The sequence below is a fragment of the Wasmannia auropunctata genome, unplaced genomic scaffold (assembly GCF_000956235.1).
Source record: "Wasmannia auropunctata unplaced genomic scaffold, wasmannia.A_1.0 LD335921.1, whole genome shotgun sequence".
Classification (NCBI taxonomy): Eukaryota; Metazoa; Arthropoda; class Insecta; order Hymenoptera; family Formicidae; genus Wasmannia; species Wasmannia auropunctata.
Window position 1 is genome coordinate 1,052,376 of NW_012026969.1, and position 26,151 is coordinate 1,078,526.

The 26,151-nt window shown below is 38.7% G+C and overlaps 1 protein-coding gene across 1 annotated transcript in view; it reads left to right on the top strand.

Moving 5' to 3' along the window:
- The window catches only part of LOC105455153 (nesprin-1-like), a 90,444-nt gene that overhangs the window by 15,332 nt on the left and 48,961 nt on the right, over positions 1–26,151 (top strand). The window contains 21 exon segments of the mRNA XM_011698246.1: positions 242–350; positions 717–1,764; positions 2,165–7,708; positions 7,833–8,121; positions 8,428–8,947; positions 9,048–9,496; positions 9,629–9,824; positions 11,138–11,290; positions 11,618–13,865; positions 14,052–15,363; positions 15,509–15,872; positions 16,054–16,662; positions 16,738–17,523; positions 17,822–18,982; positions 19,242–20,021; positions 20,396–21,046; positions 21,162–21,763; positions 21,867–22,509; positions 22,657–22,995; positions 23,144–23,449; positions 24,157–24,308. Coding sequence (XP_011696548.1) covers positions 242–350; positions 717–1,764; positions 2,165–7,708; positions 7,833–8,121; positions 8,428–8,947; positions 9,048–9,496; positions 9,629–9,824; positions 11,138–11,290; positions 11,618–13,865; positions 14,052–15,363; positions 15,509–15,872; positions 16,054–16,662; positions 16,738–17,523; positions 17,822–18,982; positions 19,242–20,021; positions 20,396–21,046; positions 21,162–21,763; positions 21,867–22,509; positions 22,657–22,995; positions 23,144–23,449; positions 24,157–24,308 — 18,261 coding nt within the window.

Consider the following 26,151-nt stretch of genomic DNA (forward strand, 5'->3'; position numbering starts at 1 on the left):
TAAACGACCACGTGCCGAGGCTCAAAGAACGTCGTTGTTAATTAATAATAATTCTTTTCACGTCTATTTAAACGACCACTTGCCGGGGCTCGCGAACGTCTTTGTTAATTAATAATAAGATTGTTAAATTTTTCGCGTTATTTAAACGAACGTGCCGGCGCTTAGAAAATGTCGTCATTAATTAATAATAATTCTTTTCGTGCCTATTTAAACTTTAACGACGATGTGTAATTGATTCTAGGTTCGATGAAATGGTGCATTGGATGGACCATGTTGATAGCACGTTGAGAACTATTTTACATGAAGTCAATACTATAGAAGAATTCGAAAAAGAGAAGGCTATATTTCAGGTAAGTTTCGGGGACAGTTGTACAATTTCTCTATCACGTCATTGAAATATTTAAATACTTTGCTTCGTCTTTTCTGCGTATCCGGATAGCTCCAGACCTTGACGGTAAATATACGCGCGCCTCCATGGTTTCATATTTCTTGTAGGAATTAATTATGCGCTCAAGAGTTCAATGATAATTCTTCTTGGAATAAAATTTTTAATAAATACCGATTTAATTTGATCTAATTTACTCATTAATTATTTAATAATCGTTTAAAAGTATTACTCTGAGGAACAATATATTTTTTTTAAATCATCTTTTTCATTAAATGCTGATACATCGTTCCAGGCAAATATATCGCAAAATATTATTGACTTTTTACAGAAAATCTGCCGCGAAGCTGACAGCAAGCGTGAAGAAATGAAATGGCTAGTTCAAACTCTCGACAACCTGACATTGAATCGTTCGGATCGCGATGCACTCACGGCGCAGCAAAATTTAGAGCAACTGATAACTCGATATAAAAACTTGATACCAACAATCGAGATTACAATGACGAAAACAGACATCTATTCGAAGAGTTACACCTATCGCAAAGAGGTGCGCGAAGTTTGCACCTTATTGCGCAAAGTTCGCGAACAATCAAAAGTCGAAGTCGCGCCTGAGGTTCCTGAAAAATTACAAAACGCGGTGGCTCATCAGGAATCGCGTCTTAATCAATTAGAGCAACAGCGAGCAACCATTGTCAGTATGTTACAACGCGGCAAGGATCTTCTGAAAGATCAACACGCTCCACCCTTCGTCTCCTCCGAGGTTCAGCAGTTGGAAGCCAACTGGAACGATACGTACGGCCAAAGTATGGAGACGCTGAAGTCTTTGAAAGATTCGCAGAAACTCTGGAGCACTTATGAAGAACAAAAAGATGAGATTTTGAAATTAATCGAGCAGGCCGAGAAAGAGCTGCGTCAAATCGAATTAGCATCTTATTACGACGCCGCTCAAGTGGCTTCTGACTTGCAAAAGAAACAGGAATTCAACGCAAATCTGAGAAAATCAGCTGAGGAAATGATAAAGAAATTACGTGAAACGTATACTAATCTTTCTCAAACGCTCGTACCACCAAGCAAGAAAGAGATTCTCGAAAAGGAAGTAACGGAAACTGAACAGAAGATCGAACACACGTTGAAAATCGTGCGCGAGAAAGTTGTCTATCTTCAAGAACACAGCAATCGATGGAATAAATTTCAATCAAAGCTTATAGATCTCCGATCTTGGGTTCAGCAAGCTGCCCCTCAATCAGTCACGGACATCGAAGATTCTACAGCATCGCCTGAGGAAAGAGTTCGTAAAACGGAAAATCTACAGAAAGAGATAAAAGAAAAGGTGTTGATTTTAAATACACTGGAAGACGAATCCCGAAAACTCATAAAAGGTGAATACATGATTTTTTATTTATCTGATATTAGATTAAAAACATTTAAATTTTGTTTTTCTGTTACTTAATTTTTATTATTTTTAATACAACTACAATTTTCAGAAATGATATTTGTACTATTTCTATTACATAAATAATTACAGAGTTTTTTTATATATATAATTCTTTCATAAAAAAAATTCTTTTTGTATTATTCTTTTCTGTTATTTTGTAAAGATTTATTAAATAAAATAATCATTTGATAAATAATATTTAGATATATAATTTAAATGTAATTTGAACAAATTTAAAATGAAATAAAATTAACAGATAAAATGAAATGAAATTAAATAAAATTACAATTAATTTAATTGTGTTCAAAATATTTTAATATAAAAAGTTTATTTTTTCTATATAGAAGACAGAGACGATACGCCGGCGAAACAACTCCGCGGGGACATCGAGAATCTTCACAAAGCAGTTGAGTCGTTGAATAAGAGCATAGTAACGCAACGTGAATTGGCTACGCAAAATCTTGCAACATGGAAAGAATACGAAGAAGGCATTCAAAAGATAAAACCTTGGATTGAACAAGCGGAATCAAAAGCAGCTACAATGGGCAGCAAGCCTACTACTTTAGCTCAAGCCACTCAAATGTTAGAATCAGCCAAGGCTTTTGAAATTCAATGTCAGCAACATCTTCCGAAAGTTCAGAGTTTGTCAACGATTAGTCAGCAAATAACCGGAAGAACAGTGGCACCTGATGAAGTTGATGCTGTATACACGCGATGGAACGCAGTTCATGATGTGGCGGTACAAACGACGACCAAACTGGACAAATTAGTTTCATCGTGGAACACGTTCGAATCAGAAGCGAAAGAATTTAACGAATGGTTGCAAAATAGTGAAAGGGAAGCTCTCAAAGAACCCAACGTTCAAACACCCGAAGCCGCAAAGTTGGAGAAGGAATTGGCACAATTAAAGGAATTCAACAAGAGTATATCCGATCATCAGGCTCAATTGATATCGTTGACACAAGTTTCCGATCATATTAGCCACGGTTTGTCGCTGGACGGCGCCTCCGCATTAAAGGGTCGTGTTGCTGAAATGAAAACTAGAGTAAGCAAACTCGCGGACACAGTTCGACATCACATTAATCGCGTCTCTGACTCGTTGCTGGCTCGACAGGAATTTCAGATGAAGATCACCGATTTTGAAAACTGGATGACAAGACTGAGGTCTAACATCAATGAAATCGGAGACGTGAACATGGATAACGTTGATACCAATTTGCAAACAATGCATGCTTATCTTCAAGAACATTCGGAAAAACAACCGGCATTCACAGCGATCTATGACGAAGTAAAACAACTGTCATCGCGAGGTTCCACTTTAGAAGCCGCCGCATTGAATGAGACTTATATGTCATTAGCGAAAAAATACAAGGCGCTCGAAGATGATTTGAGAGAGAAGAAGAAGGACTTGGAGAAGTGGATCGAACTTTTGAGCTGGCATAATGACGCCAATGCGCAATTAAATCATTGTAAATATGAATCTGAAGCCAGAAAACCAACCATCGCTGATCTTGACAGACTTTCTTCGGAAATTCAAGTTGTATATACGAAGATCAACACTTGGAAGGAACACGTCCCGCTAATGGATAGCACTCTGGGAATACATGTTCGTGACAAGCAAGAGAGACCAGTTACCGCGACTTCCTTGCTGAATGATCTTGAGTCCAAGGCCGCGGTGTTGAAAACGGAATTATCTGCGAAGCGGGATAAGTTGGAAAACCTCGGTGCTAAATGGGATAACTTCAGAAAATTGCAGCAAAAAATTACGGAGGAAATCGTCAATACTCAGACAAGCTTGCAAAACATTACGTACACCGTTGATACTTGCGAAAAACTTGCGCCGGCAATTGAAAAGATAGACGATTTGATCGAGGATCATCAGAGACGAGAGCCGGAAAAAGAAAGTCTTCATCGAGAAGGTGACAACTTGATGAAGGAGGATCAACGAGCGATAACTAATATTCAGGTAATGGTTTCTTCAGTGGACGGTAACTGGGAAAAGGTGAATGAACTTTTGCGTGAACAAAGAAGGAAGTATGCTGAAATGGATGCCGACTGGAAACAGTATCAGGAAGCCAAAGAGAAATTAAACAAATTCATCGACGAAGCGAAAAACCTTTGCCGGTCGGTCAAAGATGTGTCGACTGACATCACCCAGGCAAACGTAGCTCTGGAAAAACACAAGAGAGCTTCGGAAATCTTGAAGAAGAGTAAACAATTTCTGGACAAAATGGACAGCAGGGCGCAACAACTAGCGAAAGAGACGTCGTTAATGCCGAATTTTAAGACTAGTCTGATCGAATCGGACTTGTCCGACGTGCGAAAAAAATATCACGAGATTAACGCCAAGGTTATTGATCGGACTCAAGCGTACGAAACACAAGTTATCATTTGGAAACAGATTGAAGAAGCTAAATACGAACTTACAAAATGGCTCAGCGACACGAACGAGGCGCTTACCGCGGCATGCGAGCGTTTACTCGACGCTGAGAGCGGACAAGCATTATTGATCAGGTATCGCGAAGAATTGCCGGTGTATCAACAAATTCGTCAGGGTATCGCCACGAAGACTGAACAACTCGTCAAACTGAACGACAACACGGATATATCGACTTTGAAATCCCTCAATAATTTATTGGACGATCAATTCAAGGTTGTTAAAGAGGCCGCGAATAGGCTCGCATCATTCACATCAATCTTCAACGAGAAAGAGAAAGGTATCAAGCAGGAGCTAAAGAAATGCAGCGATTTGATATCGAAGATTCGTGAAGAGATAATTAAATGCGATGATTTAACCGGCGAGAATACCAAAATTTTGCACAGAATCAATAAATGTCAAGAATTAAAGACCGAGCTGGAAAAGTGCGATTACGCGCTTTCGGAACTTGACGAAAAATTAACAGACATGACGTCAGAATATCCAACTATATCAAAATCCAGCTTGCCAAAAGAGCTGCAGGCGTTGCAACTCCGTAGAGACGGCGTAGCCAGTCATGCCGATAAGGTTAATGCAACGTTGGTAGCTTTCTTGACGAAACTTTATCACGAAAAGTTTGGAGCTCTACAGCGCATGGTGGCGACTCACAAGGAAAAAGTAGCCTGGTGCGAACCCGAACAGAGCAGCGATCGTTACAATCTCGAAGTGAAAATGGCCTCGTTGGTCGATGTGGAAGACGGCATTGCTGATTGCGAGGCACGAAAAGTGGACACGGATAATTCGTTGACACTTCTAGGCACCGTCGAAAGCAGTGAGACTATTTCCGCTCTCAGAGACGAGCGTGATAAAGTTACCGCCGACTTGGAGGCTTTGAAAGTCAGTTATCGCAAAATCAAATCCGTGCTGCAACAAAATATCGCTTTGTGGCAACGATACGAACTCACATCGGAGAATGTGATCTCCTGGCTCAAAGAGAACGAAAACAAAATCAGAATAGAAGCCACGATGCTTTTAAATCCAAACGAGATTGACGCAAAGATCGACGAAATAACGAAACTTCAGAAAAAGGTTGAGAATTATGAAAGCGAGATGAAGGATTTGATCGCACTCGGAGAGGAAATCGTCAAAGTTAGCTCAGAATCCCGCGTGACTCAATACGTCGGACACTTGAATACGCGTTATCATTCGGTGCTCAAATTTCTAATTCAACATTTAGACAGACTCAGAGAACTCAAACAAATTAAAAGCCAATATGCTGCTAATGTGAAGGAGCTGGAATCGTGGTTATTAAACGCGGAACAAAAATTGAAAACTTTCGATGAGATCAGCGGCCCGAAACCAATGAGCTTTTATCAATCTCGATTAAAAGAATTGAAAGTGTTTGCGGAGGAACGCGAAACTGGACAAGCGATTTTAAATCGGACAGCGGAAGCGGGTGAAACGCTTTTCGCGAGAATAACACCAGATCACAGGGAACTCATCAGAAGTGAGCTGAGAAATTTGCGTAGCCGCGTGGAAGCCTTGGCCGATCGCACAAACGTGATTTTTAAGAAAATCGAAAGCGATATGATGCATCGATCATCGTTCGAGGATAAGTATTCCCAAGTGAAGCAATGGTTAATTGAGGCACGAAAGAAATTAGGTGACAAGCAAGATTTACTGCCGTCGCTTCAAGAAAAGAAACTCGCCTTACATTTGTACAAAGTTATCGCACAAGATGTCGGAGTCCACCGAAATATCTTAGAACAACTGCAGGACAAGCTCGGAGCGGCACCAGACGATGAGGCCAACGAAATGCTCAACAGTGTGATCGAAGCGCATGAAAAGCTGTCAGAAGACGTGGACGATAGAATCGGCATAATGGAAAAGTACGTTGCGAATCACGAGGCTTATCTCCAGACGTTCGAAAAGATGCGAGATTGGATTAACACGATGGTAAACGAAGCGGCGACTATCAGCGAGGATCTCTCAATAGATCGAGATACAGCAAAATCTAAGATTACTTTGGTCGAAAACGTGTTGCAACAAAAACCCGAGGGCGATAGGATTATAGCCGATTGCAACCAGCAATTAAACATCATTTTGGAGCAAACTTCGATAGCTGGCCATCCCGCGTTACTGAGAGGTTTCGAGCAGCAGAAAAAAGTTTGGGAGGATTTTCTCCAACGATGCGCGTCAAGCAGAGATAAGTTGAATCATCTGTTCGATCAGTGGTCCGAATTCGAAAGAGTAGTCGAGCGTCTAGAATCTTGGCTCAAACAGATCGAAATGCAGGTGAAAGATCAAAGTTTAAAGAGCACCGAGGAAACGAAACGCGCACACTTACAGAAGTTGAAATCACTGGAAGAGAATATCGTGGCAAAGGGCGCGGAATTTAACGCGGTAGTTGAGAAAAGTCAAGGTGTAGAAGCGGAATCCGACTTGGTTACCAAAGTATCCCGTCAAGCTACTAGATACCAAGCTATTAGAAATCAAGCGAAAGAAGCTGTAGCGAGGTACGAGCAATATGTGAAAGAGCACAATTTGTTCAACGAAAAGTATAATAAATTTTTGAATTGGATCAATGAGGTTCAGGACGAGTTAAAGAAACATAGCGAGATTGTTGGTGATCTGGCGGTGCTACAAAGCAGACAGAAGCACATCAGAGATCTCGGTGACGTTCGGACTCGCGAGAATACACGTTTCGAGTCCGTCGTCGATCTCGGCGAGAAACTCTACGTGCACACTTCGCCGGACGGTAGAGAGATAATTAGACAACAATTGAGAAATCTGCGCGGCCTGTGGGACGGATTTTCCGAGGATTTGCAGAGTTCGATGCAAAAGTTAGATCAGTGTCTAATGCAGTTCGCCGAGTTCTCGTTGTCTCAAGAGCAGTTAACGGCTTGGCTGCGAGACGTTGAGCGCGCGATGCATCAGCACACAGAACTGAAATCATCGCTGGAAGAAAAACGAGCGCAATTGCAGAATCACAAGATCATGCACCAGGAAATCATGTCGCATCAGGCGTTGGTCGAATCGGTTTGCGACAAAGCGCAACAATTGGTCGATCAGACCAAAGACACTTCTCTGAATGTCTATCTGCAATCCATCAAACAGCTCTTCCAGAATATCGTCTCCAAGTCGCGAGATTTGCTGGAAAATTTGGAGGACTGTTGCGAGAAGCATCATCGTTTCAATCTTCAATGCAAATGCTTCTCCGATTGGTTGAGTGGAGAACGAGAGAAACTGGCAGAATGTAATGACATAACGGGCGAACGATCTGAAATATCTCGCAGATTGACAAGCTTGACGATGTTAAAAGATGGCCAGGCACAGGGAGTGGAACATCTCACGAAATTAAAGGAATTCAGTGAAGCTGTAGCTAATAGCACCGCGCCGAAAGGTCGAGAAGTTATCAACAAGGAAGTGATCGCTTTGGAAAATAATCTGCGTCAATTCCTGAGCGAAATAGGTAAAAATAAATCGCAAATCCTAATTTATATTGTGATTTCAAAATTATGTGAAAAAATTATCTTTATACAAGCTTATATAATTCATTTAATAAATATTGCAATCTGATAAATTTCGCTTTTCAGAGTCCGTAGAAGAGCGTCAGAAGGTAGCTTTGGAGAGATGGCAGAATTTTGAGGATCAACTGGAAGCTCACACAAAGTGGTTCCGTTCCATGGAGGCAGCTTTCCGAGATCAACAGTTGCAGCCCACGTTAAAGGATAAAGAAGCGCGACTTTGCGCGTTTAAAGAGAAACGTGAGATTATCGCGCGACAAGAGCGGGAGATAGACGAATTTGTGGACAAATCGCATAATTTACTGCACGCAAGTGGTATTGAACGCATCAAGCCATTAATTTCCCAAGTCAGCAACAGGTATGCCGAATTATTTCCGATAACAGAGTCGTTATTCTTACGTATTTACCATAGCCTTGCATACACGTTTATTAATGTGCAGTAAAACTTTGCTAATTACGTTATAAATAAGAATTAAAAAAAATTAAAATTCGCAAAATAAAGACAGAAATACGGAAACTAAAATATACATTTTAAAATGCATGATTTTATTGTATTCGTATATAAATATTTAAACAAGTAGATAATTAATATTCAACTCATAAAGATATAATAAAAATACTTATAATAAATACATTACGCGCTAAAATATAATTAAATGTTTAGATATCAGCTGTTGCACGTGCTTAGTAAGGAAGTGATAAACCGTTGCCAAAGCATTGTAGATGATCATCGCGCTTATGAAGAGAAATTAAAGGCCATCGATATTTGGCTTACACCTCTTGAGAAAAACTTGGCTACTTTGAAGAAAGATGAGATCGGCGGAGATCTCGAAGCCCGAAATTCGCGTTTGCAAGTTTTGCTAGCCGAAAAAGAGCAAGCTGAACATCGTTTAACAAGCTTAACGTCTCTTGGTGAGAGAATTCTTCCAGACACTTCCTCTCAAGGGCGCGAAATGATCAGACACGAATTGCGAAATGCTCGTGAAAGATGGGACCGTTTGGCCGAAGGCATTACCGAGCAACAGAAAAAGCAAGATGCTCAATCTTTACAATGGTCCAATTATCAAGAGACGCTGCAACAAATTCTGACTTGGTTGGACACGATGGAACGTGCAGTTAAACAAGATTCCACGATTGCGTGGTCCTCCTTGCAAGAAATAAGATCAAAACTACTCAAATTGAAGGTGTTTATATCTTATTAATATTTTACACTATTATTTGAGAGTGTATAAAAAACACAATATGAAAATCGTTAATTACATTACCTTGAAAATTTTGTTTTAGACATTACATCAAGAGATCTTGGCTCATAAACGCCTCATCGAGGGCATTTCTGAAAAAGCCAACGCTTTGGTTCAGGTTACTCAAGTTCCTTCGGACGTTCATGAAAAGGTCATTTCAGTTTCGAAGAGATATGAAAAGCTAGTGAATACCTCCCAGAAAGGAATATCCAGCTTGGAAGCATTGCTCGATATTTTCCAGCAGTTCCACGATCTTCAGAAAGCTTATCAGGATTATCAGAAACGCCAATGGGAACGCTTAGCGAATTATAGTGACTATACAGGGAACAAAGCTGCTCTTCAAGCTAGATTAGCTAAAATTATAGAGATACAGGACAGTCAAAGCGAAGGTGAAATAAAGCTGAACGTCCTTGGAGAACATGTGGCGCAAAGTGCGCATACTTTACCACCTCGCTCGCAAGAATCTATGGAAAGAGATTTAGCGAATCTTAGGTAAATATTTTAACAAATAATTTTAAAATCACTAAGAAAAGTATTTAAAAGTATTTAAATTTAGTACTTAAACGAAGAACTTTATTATTAATTATTATACATAAATACACGTCGAATGATTTGTCTTTTTAGATTCGAAAATAAGAAATTCGCTACGGCCGTAAACGATGTAGTACGTTGCATTGAAGAAAGAATACAACAATGGAGCGAGTATGAAAATTCGTTGGAACGTTTACTCGCTTGGCTTACTGACGCCGAGACGTCACTGAAGAACTATTGTCTGAAGAACACGCTTGAGGAGAAGCAGGAACAACTCGAAAAATACCAAGTAAGTTCGAAATTATTACAACGACGTTGCGTTACAGAAATGCGATTTTCTTTTGGCTTTACATATATAAATTTTACGTATATAAATATCCTATTTAACGAATATCAATTATATGAAGATCGCTTTGTGTTTATCCCCTATCACAAACTTTCCTCACTCGTATGAAATAATTTGAGGTGTGCACATTTAAAAGTGTCCAGTTTTATTTCGATTAGATGTAGCAGTTTTCTCTACACGTACTGACACCTGACACCTCTCACACACATGAATATAACACGAATATAAATTTTGCCGTATTAACGTTGTTTTTTCTTTATACGTCCCTTACGATAGATCGTGCAAGTACTTTTATTATCGACAAAAAAGAGAGGAGAAAGCCCCCATCTACGCAAACTTTACTTCCAACTGTAGAGCGTAACTATCTCCCACGCACAATGATTATATATGTAATAAAATTTCCTAGGAACTGCAGAAGGTCGCCGATTCGCGGAACACGGATGTGACAGAACTGGTTGCACTTGGTGACCATCTCGAACAAGTAAGAGAGTGATATGCGAATTGCAAATATCATTTTGTAACAAGGCAAAATTACGAGAGAGGCGGATGAATGCATCGGCTTTACGAGGAGTATCTTCGACACAATTGCTCTTTTCTTACAAAATATTTCAGCTTTTATAGCTTTTGTCAGAGCAGGTGGGAGATGCCAACGCTTCGTCTTGCGATTTTATTAGCGTTAAACGACACGTGCGATTAAAGTAATATGAGATACCGTAATACGGATGCCATTTTATTGAATAAAATATTTTTCGTCAATATGAGATCTAACTAAATATATGAGTAGCTAAATTATTTCATCTCGCTATATAAATATCAGTGTTGTGCTAAGCACTTTATAATACTAAACAATTATTTATTTATGCATCGGCAAAATGAATTTTTGTTAAACGTTTGGCGGCCTATCTATTTACATTCAGTAAATATTGCGCTTTCAGCTTCAAAATTTGCAGTAAGATCTGTTTTTTGCTGCACGAATGGAGAGCTTCTTTGACGTTGAAGTGTAACAAGACGAACAAACGAGCCTGATACATCAAGATGGAACATTAAGCTTTATCTTTTTATACTTATAATAGTGCATACTTCTTCGCGCGTTTAACACTTAAGTAATAATAGTCTAACCATTACTCAAACAGGCTTCTGCACGCAAGAAGAGAGAACTTTCTACTTCCTTGTTTCGCATATGAATTGTGCGGAGAACAGCTCTTTAATGCATCTCACTTAAAAACAGTCAAAATATAAAAGTAATTTTTTTTCAGTCACTGATTGTAAATCTCCGGCAAAATGAGGCTGAATTTGATAAAATGAGCGACGATTCGTCGGAATTGATGCAGATCAGTGGCGAGACTCGATTTTCTGTCAGCGTTCAACAAGTTACGTCACGTTTTCAATCGATTCAGGCGACCGCCAAGGTAGGTACTATATAACGATATTTTCATTAAATAAATATTATTAAAATATAAAAAAATTAGTAATAAAGTTTTATTTCTCGTTTGCATTTGGAAGAAAAAAATTTAATTATCGTAGTGAAACTATTGCTTAAGCGTATATAAAATAAGATTCTAAAACTTTGCTATCATAATTAATTTTTAGAAATTTATCCTTAATTAAATAAAATTAGTATTTTCCAAGTAAAATTTTGTGTGTTATCAATATAATTAATAACACAATATTGCTAAAATAAATCGTGTTAACAAATTTTCTCTTCTCTCACAATAAAAATCTATATTCTGCTTCAGGAACTCGTAAAGAAATGCGAACAAGCAGTAATTGATCATGCCATCTATTTAGATCGTTATAAGCAATGCTCTGAATGGCTAGCAAACGCGAGAATGCGTTATCAGTCCTCCAAGGAAAATGTCAGTGGTACTCGTCACAAGTTGATCTCGAACGTGGAAACCTTAAAAGAACTTTTGGCTCGTCAGTCTTCATCCACCCTCTTGATAAACAGTACTGTCGAAGCTGGTGAACGATTATATCCTACAACCGGCACAGAGGGCCGAGAGATTATTCGTCAACAATTACTGGATCTTCAACAAGCTTTCGAAGAGCTTTACGACGGCATCGCTTTGACCGAACGTGAGTTGCAGGCGAAGATCTCGCGGTGGTCCGGTTTCGACGAATGCAGCGAGACTTTCGAGAACTGGTTGAGAAACACAGAAGCTCAGTTGAAGCCAGAGATTGAACTGAAAACTACCCTGGACGAAAAACGTGCCCAGTTGCAGATCTACCGCACCATATTGCACGATGCTCAAACGCATCAGCAAGACCTGCTAGATCTCCGAGATAAAGCAGATAATTTGCCCGATCGTACCAATAAAATCGACCAAACACTGAGCAATTTAACGAACAGATATAATGTATTATTAAAACGCGCGACGAAATTCGTAGAAAGGTATGAAGGCATAGTGAGCGATCATCAGCAGTACAGCAAGGCTGTTTTAGATGCGCACGAATGGTTGGACGCTACGCACAATGCCGTGAGTCTCTGGGATGACGTAGAACTAGAGAGAGTGTCTCTGCACACGAACTTGGATCGCCTAAAGAATCTCTTGCACAGTCTGCCGGAAGATGAGCCACGAGTGCAGCAAATCAAGTCTCTGGGTGAAAAAGTGATACCCGGTACTTTGGAATCAGGACAAATAAACATCCGCTCGCAGATTGATTCTTCGCAACAAGAATGGGAAGGCTTGATATCAGCCGTTAAGTCTACTATCGAGGCGCTGGAGAATAAGCTTCAGCAATGGAGCGAATTCGAGATATCAAAGGATCGATGTCTAGCGTGGATGAGAGATACTGATACAAAATTACACGCTGTCGATCTCAAGCCCACTTTGGCAGATAAAAAGACTCAGCTCGAGAAATTACGTGCCCTTCAAGGTGAAGTTCGCGCCAAAGAACTGGAAATTGATGCCGTTGCCGAGCGGGCTCAGCAACTTCATAAGACTGCCACTTCCCGTACTTCTTACATAACGGATTTGAGTATCAAGTATCAACAGATTTCTAGCAAAGTCAAAGACCTCAATAATCGTTGGCATCAGTACGTTGCCACGCATCAAGATTTCGATAATCAATTGGCGGAATGCACCACATGGTTGGAAGATATAAAAAATAAGCTGGCATATTGCTCCGACTTAAGCGCATCTTCGCAGAGAGATTTGGAGCAAAAAATGGACATCGTGCAAGATCTATTATTATATAAAGAAGATGGTTTCGCGAAAGTTCAGGGTATCGTTGAATTAGCCCAGGCTGTTCTAGCGAATACAGCTCCGGCTGGTCATCAAATTATTAACGATGCTTTAGCGAAACTTCAGGAACAGTGGAGCGCCTTGGCGTCAAAGATGTTAGAAACCAAGACGAACTTGGACGACTCGATAAACAAATGGGCCGGTTTGCTGGAACAAATACAATCTGTTAACAAGACGGTGGAATACATGCAGACGTCAATCGACGAGATTTCACAGTTTCAAACGACGATGTCGGAGAAAAGAAATCAACTGGAACGAATCAAGACACTCGAGGAGAAGGTTCGTTGCGAAAATATTGAAGTCGACAGTCTTAAATGTAAAGTCGCAGAGATGATCGCGAGCGGGCAGCAAGGATTAGCCGCCTCACAAGCTCAAGATATACTAAACAGATTCGATGAACTTTTCGAGAAAATTAAATCTTTGTTGGCCGAACGAGAAGAACAGTATAAAGACCATCGTCTTTACAAAGAAGCTCACGATGATCTTATCGGTTGGCTCAGCCGGGCTCGCGAGAAAATACCATCTATGAAACAGAGATCGCTTAGCGATAAGCTAGCGATCGAAAGTGCAGTGGTACCGCTCGAAAGTCTATTGAATAAGAAAGCTCAAGGTGAATTGTTGGTGGAACATTTGCAGCATACTGGAAACGTTGTTTGCGCCAGTACCAGTCCCATCGGACAAGAAGTTATCAGGAATGAAATACGAGCACTTACAGAAAGTTTCGAAGGATTGTTTAAAGGTAAGAATTAGTCAAGCAATGTTTTAAAAATATTGATACTGGTAAAATTTTAAATGCAAAATAATATTGAAATAATCGCGAGTGATTAGTAATCATTTTTAATATCTATGGAAGGAAGCATTAAATAGCCTTAAATGTATTAATGTAGTGTATGTATAATAAACAATATCGTATACTTTATTGCAGAAATTCAGCAGCAGAAGAATCAATTGGAAGCTACTGTGAGTCAATGGCGCGATTATAAGGACGAATACGAAAGACTCAGCGATTGGCTGCAACAGTTTGACATTCTCATCAAAGCTCAAAAAAATGCTCTTTTGCCAAATCTGAAAGAAAAGGAGAAGCAGGTGAAAGAAGTGAAGGAATTGCTCGATAATTTAATAAAGGGCCAAGAGCAGATTGATAAATTTAACAAAACTGCCGCCGGTCTGCTTTCGTCTCATTTAGACACTTACGTCAACAACCAGCTGCGGCATTTGAACTCACGTTACCAGGTGCAAGTAAATCTCGCGAAAGATGTTTTAAACAAGATCGAGACTAATCTGGCGCAACATCAGGAATATGAAAGCAACCTTGAAAAAGCTCGTGAGTGGATCGAAAATGCCAAGCAAATTATACGCCAAGGAACAGAAGCTGCCTCGAGCAGCAGTCGCGAAGAATTGCAGAGTAGACTCGACAAGATCCAGGAATTGTTAAGAAAACGCGAGGAAGGCCAGAACCTAATACATTTGACTGTAAATTGCGGCGAGAAGGTCATGAGAAATACGCGATCGGATGGTCGTGAGGAGATCAATGCTCAGTTGAAAGAGATTCAAAATGACTGGGAACGTCTGGTAAAGAAGATCTCAACTACAAAGGTGCATCTCGAAACGAGTCTCTTGCAATGGGCAGATTACAGTTCGTCGTATTCGCAGCTACAACAGTGGATTAGCGATCGCGAGGCTAAGCTACAGCAGGTATGCGAGCAGAAAGTATCTAAAGCTCGAAAAGGCTTAGTTGGATTAAGCTCTTTGGCAATCGGAGAAAGAAAGGCGAATTTGCGGCAAACTAACAGCATTGTACAGGATATCGTGGCGTTTGAGCCAATGATTCAGTCAGTCGCCACAAAGGCCGAAGATTTGCAACAGGCGACGCCAGCCACAGAGATCTCGATTAAATATGAGACTCTAAGCAAGCAAGCTCAAGAATTGTACGCAAAACAGAAAGAGACTGTCGAACAGCATCAGGCATTCATCGATAGCGGTAATGAATTTGTTCAATGGATACGAGCAGCGAAAGAGAGACTTGGCAAATGCTCGGAGCCTACGGGAGACAAGGAATCTTTGGCCAGCAAAATCACGCAACTCAAAGTTTTGCAGAGTGAATTGCCCGAAGGTCAGAAGAAGCTGCAGAAAGCTTTGGAACAAGGTAACGCTGCCTGTCAGATCGCAGATGCTGAAGACAAGGAAATAATCGAGGAAGAAGTGGCGTTATTGCAAGAAGAATACGATAATTATGTGTAAGTAAAATAAACTTAATTTTTTAAATATAAAAAAGAGAGATGTAACAAAACATTAGATTCTATATTTTTGTTTTTTTTTATCATATATGACACATGACTCTATATATGACACATTTTATGTATGCATTATAATTTATAACAGAGACTCACTAAATAATACGAAGAGTTTGCTCGAAGTCGGCATAGTAAAGTGGACTGAATACGAGGATCAGTTCTTCGAAGCTACAGAATGGCTTACGCAAACTGAACAATTAGTTCAAACGTTTAATAAATTGCAAGATAGTCTGGAAGAGAAAAAAAATGTTCTAGAGCAGTTCCAGATTCATTTGCAAACATTGTTTGACTGGCAAAAGGAGCTAGATCGCTTGAATATGAAAGCGCAGATGTTGCTGGAAACATGTGCCGATACGAGAATTTCTAATGCAATAACGCAACTCACTACCAAATACAACGCACTGCTATCTTTGGCTAAAGAAATAATGCGGCGACTAGAATTGCATTATCAGGTAATTACAATAAATTCCTACAATATAAAATTAATATTCATTATTATCTAATGTTATGTAAATAATTAGAATTTTTGTTTTAATTTTAATTTTAAATATATATTCTTCTTTATCGTACAAATATAACATATATACAGACATACAATAATATATTAATCTGATTTTCTAAAATGTTAATTAGGAGCATCAACAACATAATACTTTGTACCAAGAGTGTCAAGATTGGATCGAGCGTACGCGAGACAAGTTGAGTGAATGCAAAGACATTCCCAGTACATTAACCGAAGTTAACAATAAGTTACACACGTGTAAAGCTATTCGGCAAACGTTGGAGCAAGGTCAGAATAAATTGCGTTACGCTTTGGAATTGAAAGAGAAAGTCATTATGAACACGGAACAAAATGGCGCAGCAAAAATTCAAGAAGATACTGAGAACTTAAAAAGCGAATTCGATAAGCTGTTAGCCGACGTAGAAGATGTGAGACAAAAATTGTCAGCGAGAGCGAGCATGTTGGAGGAACTTAATAAGATTCACCGACTTATTTCGGATTGGTTGGAGGAAGTTGAAGGCAAGGTTCAACCAGGGGACGTATGCAGAAACGATCTCAGCGAGAAACGTGCTCTGTTAGAAAAATATAAAATTCTGCAAAGAGACATTCACGGTCATGGCGAGACGGTGGATCGCTTGAAGATTCGTCTTACGGAAAACCCTAGCATACCGAAAAATTCTTACGAATTGACAATCAACAAATATGATAGCTTAAAAAAGCTGATTTCCGAAAAGATTCATGTAAGTAGAACTTCTCTTTTTGAATTGCAAACAGGAATATATAATATCATAATATTATTATTTCTGTTATTTTAGAATTTGGAAGATCAGGTCAAGGATCATGAACGATTCCAACAAGCTCTGAACGAGGCAGGTGACTGGGTGCGTCGTACGAAAGTCGAACTCCAACAGTACAGTGATACTCATGGCGAGAAGGAGCGAATCATCGAACGAGAGAATAAAGTCAATCAAATCATCTCATCCTTGCCAAAAGGCGATACATTGATTTCAAAAGTGATCCAGCTGAGCGACGTTGTGATCTCTAAAACGGGACCCGAAGGCCAAGACTCCATTAAGCAAGACATGAAACAGATACAGGCTGACTGGAAATCCTTGCAGGCACAATGTCACGATTCGCAACAAACTCTTGCCAATTGCATCTCGAGCTGGTCTCAGTTCACGAACACGTTAGATGGTATGAAGCGGTGGATAGATCACTTCCAGAAAAAGATTGCAGACGAGCAAGCTAAAGATAACAAAACTCCAGAAGATTTAGAGCGTTGTAAACGTTTGGTGGAAGAGGCAATTAATCAAAAACCAGTGTTGGAAGATTTGAATGACAAATGTGAAGCTTTGTTGGAGATTAGCGCTTGCAGCTGGGCGCGAGATAAGACGGTGCAGCTGCAATCGGCGTACACGTCGCTTTTGACCGACGCGCAAGGGCTCGTTTCGAGAGTCGAGAAGAATCTGGCCGATCACACCGAGTTCTTGAAAGCCAAGAAAAATATGGAGGATTGGTTACGTACAGCGCAAGGTTCGATAGAAGATTGCATCGGTGTAGGAGACACGGCTTGGGCAAAGGATAAATTAGAAACCTTAAGGGTAAGTTTTATTAAGTTCAAAAAAATTATACAAAATATTTTGGAAATGATCGGCCAATATATTACTAAATTATTTTACTAATCGCACTAATAAAAAAATACATCATACAAATGTAAATTCGTAAATGTATTCTTTTTAGTTATACATTTTAGAATTTGTTATACATTAACGAAAATACTAAAACAAACTGTCAAATAAATATTATTTGAAAGATTTATTCTTAAATATGTATGATAGCAAAATTTAAACAAACGTAATTACATAAATATTTAGTAATAATAAAATTATTTTAATTCAGCTGGTCGCGACACGTGTAACGGAAGGTCAACATTTACTGTCGACGTTGCAGAACGCTTTCGCAAAAGCAATTAACATGGCTCTTCCAGAGCAACAAGATCAGTTACGATCGGATATGGCCAATCTACGTTCAAATTGGGAACAATTGAGCATGGACCTTAATACGGTTCAAGCCAAAGTAAAGTCGGTTTTGAGTCGCTGGGAGGATCACGCAGAAGCGCATAATAAATTCGCAAAGTGGTTAGAAGAAAACGAGAGCATCGTTAAAGGATCTCCGGATACGAAGGGCGAGTTCGGCGAAATGAAAACGATGTTTGAACGATACAAACACATTCAAGAAGAGATTCGTGATAAGAAATCAGACTTAGATCATCTGATGACGGAAGCAACGGAACTGTCAGCTTGGGCAAAGAACTACACGACGCTAAACGAAACGAAGCAACTATTACATCGATGGAAGGCGCTAGCCGAACTTGTCGGTGAGAGGAAAAAGCTTATGGAAAATGAGATGCAAGAATATAACGCGTATCACGCTGCTTTGCAAGAAACAGAAAAGTGGCTCTTGCAAATCTCCTTCCAATTAATGGCACACAATTCTCTCTATATTACCAACAAAGAACAAACGATCGAACAAATCAAACAGCATGAAGCATTGTTAGCTGAAATTCAGAAGTACCAGGAAATATTAGACGAACTGAAATTGAAAGGTCACAGTCAGATAGATCGATATGTTAGTGCGAATCCCACTATTAGATTAACCATAGAGACGCAATTGCAGAATGTACAGGATAGTTACAATTCGCTTTTGAACACCGCCCTGCAAATCAAGAACAGATTAATGGAATCTCTAACTAAGTTTCAAGAATATGAAAACACTCTGGAGAGCATCATGAAGAATCTAGATATGTACGAGGCGGAAATGACTCAAGGAATGGAAGCTCCACTGGATAATTTAACGTCTGCCGAGCAGAGCCTTGAGAGTGCTCGTACTCTGCACAATAAGCTGCAAGCCGAAAAAGCTCGATTGGCGCTCGCGGTGGAAGCTTGCGAGGCTGCGGCGGCATGCGTTTCTAGACCCGGAAGTCCTCTCGATGCTCCGCCCATTCAAGTCCCCGCAAGAGAGGTCGAAGTAAGAACAAGACTCGATGATCTTATTGACCAGGTATGCGTTTGATTTCACTTATCAATTAGTTAAATAAAATTAGTAATTGTAATTCCGTAAATTAATTAATATTGTAAAATTAATCTTATGTAGCAAATATGTATAATGAATGATCTGTCTAACATTGTCTAATTTTTGCATATTACAATTTTTCTATCTCATTAAATCTATTTAATCGTATCTAATACAACATAAACAGAAATTTTCGAATCGTACGTGTTTTCAATGTAAATTATATTATATATCTTTAATTTATCAGATGCAAACACATTTGGCGAATGTGATGAAAACGGTGGGCGAACTCGAGGAGCAACTACGACAAAAAAATTCGCTTCGTGCTTGGATTAATCAGCAACGGGCTCTCTGCGCTGAATGGAAGTCACGACCAGCGAAACTGCGAGCGGAGGCTGCCCAGACAGAGTTGCAGGCGATGAAAGAATTGCTCACTAACGTGGGCGAGCGTCGCACTCGCGCATTGACGGAATTATCGATTCATGAAGAGGATCATGATATTGAGGAGGGATTGAACAAACTGGAGGTCGAGCTGACTGATGCCATCGCCGGAAAACAAGCTGCACAGGATCTCATACAGAAGTACAGATCACAAGTGCAGGATATTCAAACATGGCTCGATGGTCTGTCGAAGAAAGTCGACATGATCGAGAAGGGTAGTGGATTGACTATCGGTCAGAAAATTTCAAATCTCAAAGACATCACAGCCGAATTTGAGTCTCAGGGCACGGAGAAATTGGCAGAGATAAAGAAACTGGGCGACCAAGTGATGGATTCGGTTAGCAATCTGGACTCTCAGCAAATAGAAGAGCAAATCAAGTCGGTAGAGAGACGATACGCGGATATTGGTAAGAAATTACAAAGGAAAGCCCAAGTTTTGGAGATGACGGCACAGGGCATCGAAGCGACCAGGCGAGAAATCGAAGAGAATCGCGAGTGGATCGAGCAAAAGAAGCAACAGATAAAAATGCCCGAATTGCTTGGTTTTGAAAGCAAACAAGCGGAAGAAAGGCTTCTCACTCTCAAGGTAATTTTAAATTTCATTTATTAGTTATTACCTTTTTTTCAAAAACTGGTTGAAATTTGGAACGTTTTTGCAATTTTAAAAAAATGATTTGTCCCATTTCTAGCTTTGCACAGAGTAACTCATAAGTGCCACAAACAATACAAAATATTTCAATCAAATATACGCGTCGGAAGGCACCTTTATGCTCGATAAATTAGCCTCTCGGTCATTTAAAGAATTCTAGTTACGCCAAAAATAATTTGTCCCATTTCTATATATATGTCTATATATATATATATATATTTTTTTTTTAATTGCAAAAACGGTCCAAACTTCCACCAGCTCTTTTCAAGAAATGTGTATTATTTTTTAACTATAATATTACGTTTATACAGGCTATGCTAAAAGAGGCAGATGGAAAGCAATTGATTGTAGATACGCTGGAAAAGAGAGTCGGAAATATGCAGAACGAACTGGAAAGCAGCGAGCAGCAGCAATTAGAAGCCGACACGAGATCTTTGCGCGGCGAGCAAGTTGAGTTATGCGCTATTTTGAGGGAAGAAATATCCGTCGCGAGTGCTGCGGCTGATGCACGTCGCAAATTAGAAGGTGATATTGAAAAAGCACGAAATTGGATAAAATCCAAAGGCAACGATTTGAAAAAACTCAGCGGATATCTGCCTCTGAAAGCTTCGAAAGTTGAGCAAGATATTGCGCAACACAGCGGATTAGAAGCAGATATCGATTCCTTTAACGAAAGCAATCTTAAAGATATTCTCAAACAAGGGCACAACTTGTTGAAAGATTGTAATGCAGACAGTCGCGCAAAACTCCAGGCTCTTCTAGACGACCTAAGTAACGATTACGAGGAGTTGAAGAAGGAGGCGAGAGAAAAACAAGCCTCGTTAGCAGATCTTCTTCAGGGACGCAAGGCTTTTGAAAGTGAATTAGACAAATGTCAGCGATGGATTAAAGAAGCTGAAGTGGCCACCTCTTCCGAGTTGCGACCTTCCAGTCTTGACATTCTTCGCGAGCAACTTGCTAAGGTACGTATACATCCTTATAAAAAAACAAAAAAAATATTCATTGGAATTTTAATGCATCTTGTGTATCTTTAACAATGTATATTTGAAAAATATGAATATTTCTTCCTCTTTACAGTATGATCGGTTGAAAAAGGAGGCACAAGAATACGGTGATGATATAGAAAAAATAAATCAACAAGGAAAATCAATTTTACCTACTGTGAGCGACGCCGATAAGCAGGAATTGAGCGAACAGTTGAAAAATATGAAGGAAGCTCACGGACGAGTGGCCGGTGTGATAAATGAGAGAGCGCTTGCGCTCCAAAAGAGTATAGACGAAGCCGAGGAAGCTGCCGCGCGAGTGGCGGAGGCAATTCAATTTATGACAGATATTCAGAAAGAACTTCACGATCTGAACAAGCCGATCGGCGCTCGTGTGGAAGATGTAGAAGGAATGTTGGCCGCTTACGAAAGGATTTTGGGTGACCTCAAAGCAAACAAAGCAAAATTATCTGATCTTCAATTTGCTAATATAGGAGATTTACATGGCGTGCTAGCCCAGCAAGATGATCTAATAAGAGCTCTCGAAGCGCAAATAGCGAAACTTCGTCAGCTTCTGCTCTTGCGACAACAATTTATCGCCTTAATCGCAGAGATTACTACTTTTATTACCAAATATACTGAAATTGTTCGGGATATCGAGAAATCTGGACAAACAACGGAAGAGAAAATTAAAAGGTACTGTAATTACTGATATATGATTAAACAAATGTACCTATAAAAATTTGATTTTACTAAAAATGTTAACTATAATTAATTTAATTTTTTTTAAATTTAACAGATACGACGACGCTATATTAAAAATTCAGGAATGCGAAGCTACTCTCGCTAGTGCGACGGACAAAGGGCAGCAAATAGCGGCAGAAGGTTCGGTCGTGGATAGGAACAACGTGACGGAACAGCTGCAGTCGTTGAAGCAACAATTACAGGCCCTCCGAAGGGCAGTGGAGACGCAAAGAGAGCAACATGAATTGGCGGCAGCTGAACATAGAAGACTCGCTAACGAATTGGCGGATATCCTTGACTGGCTTGAAAGCAAGGAGAAAGAGGTCAAGTCCAGGCCGCTGTTGGAGAGAGATCCGGCGAGTGTCGAGGCGGAATTAAAGAAACATCATGCTCTTTGCGCCGATGTGAACGAATATCTGGATAGAATCAGAAATTTGAAGGAATCATTGCGCCATGAAGAAGGAATGCCTGGATCTTTAAAGGAGATGTTAAGCGAGGCAGTTTCCTTGTTGACATCCTTACCGCGAGAGATGGAAGAGCGTGGAAACTATTTTGAGAGTAATATGCAGATGAGATTGAATTACGCAGCCCTTACGGACAAGCTTCACAGCTGGGTTCGCGAAGCTGAGATTCGACTCGACAGCAACAAAGACGGTCTCGATTTTGAAAATATTCTTAGTGACCTGGAAGAACACAAGGTAAGAAATTCTCCTTATTATTTTTTTAATTAAATTATTTGAATTAATTAAATTAAGAAGTTGGAGAAACAAAGTTTTTTTCTATTATAAAATTAAAAATTTTGTGGATGAATAAGTTTAATTGTTAACTTTTGTCGTATTTTTTAGATATATTTCAGCTCCGAATCTTCGATACGTGAACTCGTGTCACAACAGATTCAACAGGTGGCAGATAAGATCTGGCCGTCTTTAGATAGTTACGAGCAAGAGGAGCTAAGTGCTCAACAACAGCAACACACTCAGTTGTTAAAGAACACCCTTAATACGGCTAAGTCGCAACGTTCACGTTTGGAGCAAGGTGCAGAAATGTGGAAGGATTACACGCAAAGCTTGGAACGTGTTCGCGCCGTCATCAGTAGAACCAGATTCACGGATGAACCAGTCACTACATTGGCTGGATTGCAATTCAATATTCAGAAAATCACGCATGCTCTGAATGATATCCAGGTATGTTCAAAACTACAAATTTTTCTTTACATACGTATACGTATATTTAAAAGAAAAATTATATTGCTTTACGTACGGACATATACTTTATGCTTGATTGATTAATTAGATGCATTTGTAACCTTTCTTTTTATTATGATTTACACAGAATCAACAATTCGAGTTGGATCTTCTAAATGAACGAGGGCGAGAGGTTCTCCAACTCGCAGATATTAACAATAAGAAAGCGATTGAATCTCAGCTCTCCGAGATTAATTCAGAATGGCGCGAATTAGTTTCGGGACTCGAAGGACGTAGAGATACTCTCGAGGCGTTATCGCGTCGTTGGGAAGACTTGGAAGCGCAATGGGCTCTTATCGAAACGCGATTGACTGCGACTCAGGAAAAAAGCAAACTCGTCGATACAGTGGTGCGGTCGAAACAACATTTACACGATACCGTTAAAGCACTAGAAGTAAGTAATCATTTTTCTAATATAAATAAAATAATGATTTTTCTACTAGAAAAAGTTAAATTACATACATATATATGTAGACAATATAAATGCACAATTAGCATCAGAACTAATATCAGAATAATTCGTAACATATATATATATATCATATTCTGTTTGAATCAATTGCATAAAAGTAGCTAAAAATATTGAAAATGGGTTAAGCATGTTCCATTATTGACAAGTGCATAGATATATAAAACTTTGTATAATAATAGAAAATATGTACGTCACGCGAAGCATACTTTCTGATCTTTTAAATGGCTTTGTTATAATGTCACATTTTATGTGGATACACATTCTTATTGATTTACCGTGCGCTAAGGGTACAGATATACTATTAGTTCTGTCTTTCTCTTTTCCTGGTGCACCCTCTTTATAAATGCCGAACGTGTCAGACTTGCACAGCCAGGCACCACAGGTGCTCGGCCCTCTAAAGCTAACTACTTTAGTCGCTCACGAATTATCGTGATGAACGCTCGTGGGGAACGATCGTATCAACGATATTTTTATTTTTATAAAAAAATGCCTCGACATTTTTGCAACTAGATATTTTAATATAAAATTTAATATGTGATAAACAATTAAAATATTATTAAAAAGTTTTTGGACATAGTGCGAACTGACCGAAGTTAGTTAAATACACTTTCTGACCTTGTTGTGACCAGGAACTCGTAACGGAAGCTGAAAAACTTAAACCTGTAACGGAAGAAGTGAAAACCTTGGCAGGACCTGTACTCGCTTATCTCGCGGCATTTACGGAAGCGCCGGCACAAAATCTCGAGGAACGCCTCGAAAAATTACAAAAATCCGTCGAATCGTGAGTCAAAATGCATCATTTTGTTTTTATATCTGCTCAGAATATGGACCAGCACTGCCGCACCAATCGCTAGCCAACTAAATCAATCCAATATTTTAATTATTGCAAATAGTCAAGTGACACTTTTACAGACTTTCGATAGACTAATAATACAAAAATAGTAGAGTATACGACTTTAACAATTAATATTTTTTCTATGTATTCTAGCAAAAATATTTGCATTTTATATTGCATTACAGATTTATAAAGTTTTATTTTCAAATTTTAACATCATGATTACAGTTTAATATCAGAAATAGCATATATGCATTTTTCTTATTATATTTAATACGCCGAATAAAATTGATAATATGTAATCATAAAAATTTAATTTCTAACTTAAAAATTTTATATTTGTTTTATCATAATATATTACTTTATGTGAAATTTTATAATAGTTCAGGGTCTTTGGGCTAGCATTAAAGGTGCTATTAAGTCCTTCTGCAAGCAGATTTGCATGTGCATGCATAAATGTGCATTTGAGGCTTCTGCTTACATGTTCCCTTTTTTCTACGCATATACATCTTCTATTTCAGCAATTTTACGTACCATTGTAATATTTACACTGATGTAATCAGTATTTCTAGTATTCCTTTCAGGTGATTATATCGTTTTAATTTTTGCATATTGGTACATTGATTAAGAATAATATAATTAAATGTAAAAGTATGTCTGTTTCTTTAATTTCGACGTCGCACATTTAAGGGAAGATTGCGAGAGATTCTGAAAGTGTTTTTTAATAAGCAGAAATACCGACACAGCGCGAAAGTGCTGTAATTTTGACAAAGGTTTTCAAGAATGTTATCCTACCACGTCGCAGTCAAATCATTGCCAAAATACTACGCGAGCAATCGACCTTTCAGTCGCAAAGTCAGTGGTAAAACAGTTAGTCAATGAGCGAGGAAACTAAAATATTCGTAAAACGATACTGCAATTATTTCAAAAGAAAACTGTTACAATATCTCATGAATCAATAAAAGTGCGAAGGAATGACAGTGAGAAACAATTTTGTAAAAATTATTAAGGTAAATTTAAATTTCCATATTTATGATTAGGTCTTTCATTAAAATCGATATTATTATGTAATAATCACGATGAAATGTTCTCCGATAAATTTCCGGCACATCATTATTCAATCATGTTTGTACTATTTCAATTCACGGTTACATAATGTTGCGTAAAAATTACAAATCAAATACATAATGACAATTACGACGCAATGTGAGTGCAGATCCAAATTTGATGTAATGCGACTAGCGTCACGAAACAAAGTATAAATAGAGTACAGATATATAAATAGCTTGCTGACATTTCAATATATGCAATTATATATGCAATTATCTATATTCTATAATATATCCCAGATTTAATAGAGTCTGTCGTTTATAAATTATTTAGCTAATGTAAAATCGATTTTATTCTAGCGAAAATATCAAGAAAAGATAAAATGATATCGTTTATCATAACATTTCAATCTTATAATATTTATGCAATTGATTTTTTTAAATTATAGACCAGCTCTTAATTGTAGATAAAGTATACTTGAAATTCAATTCAGATGAATTAGATTTTCTTTTTATAATTAAAACCTAATTTTTAAAAATCTTTTATTTTTTGTTTTTAATTTAAGAGCTGTTTTTCTCACAATATTTTTTGGTTAAAAAATTGCAAGTTTGTAATCAAATTAAACAAATCGCGATCGCGTGATTGCTTAACATTCGCGTAAGTTAAGTGCGTGCGCCCACATAGTTAACGTTTAACCGCGATCCCTGATATTTATCGATTCATCGTCGCTTCATTACGC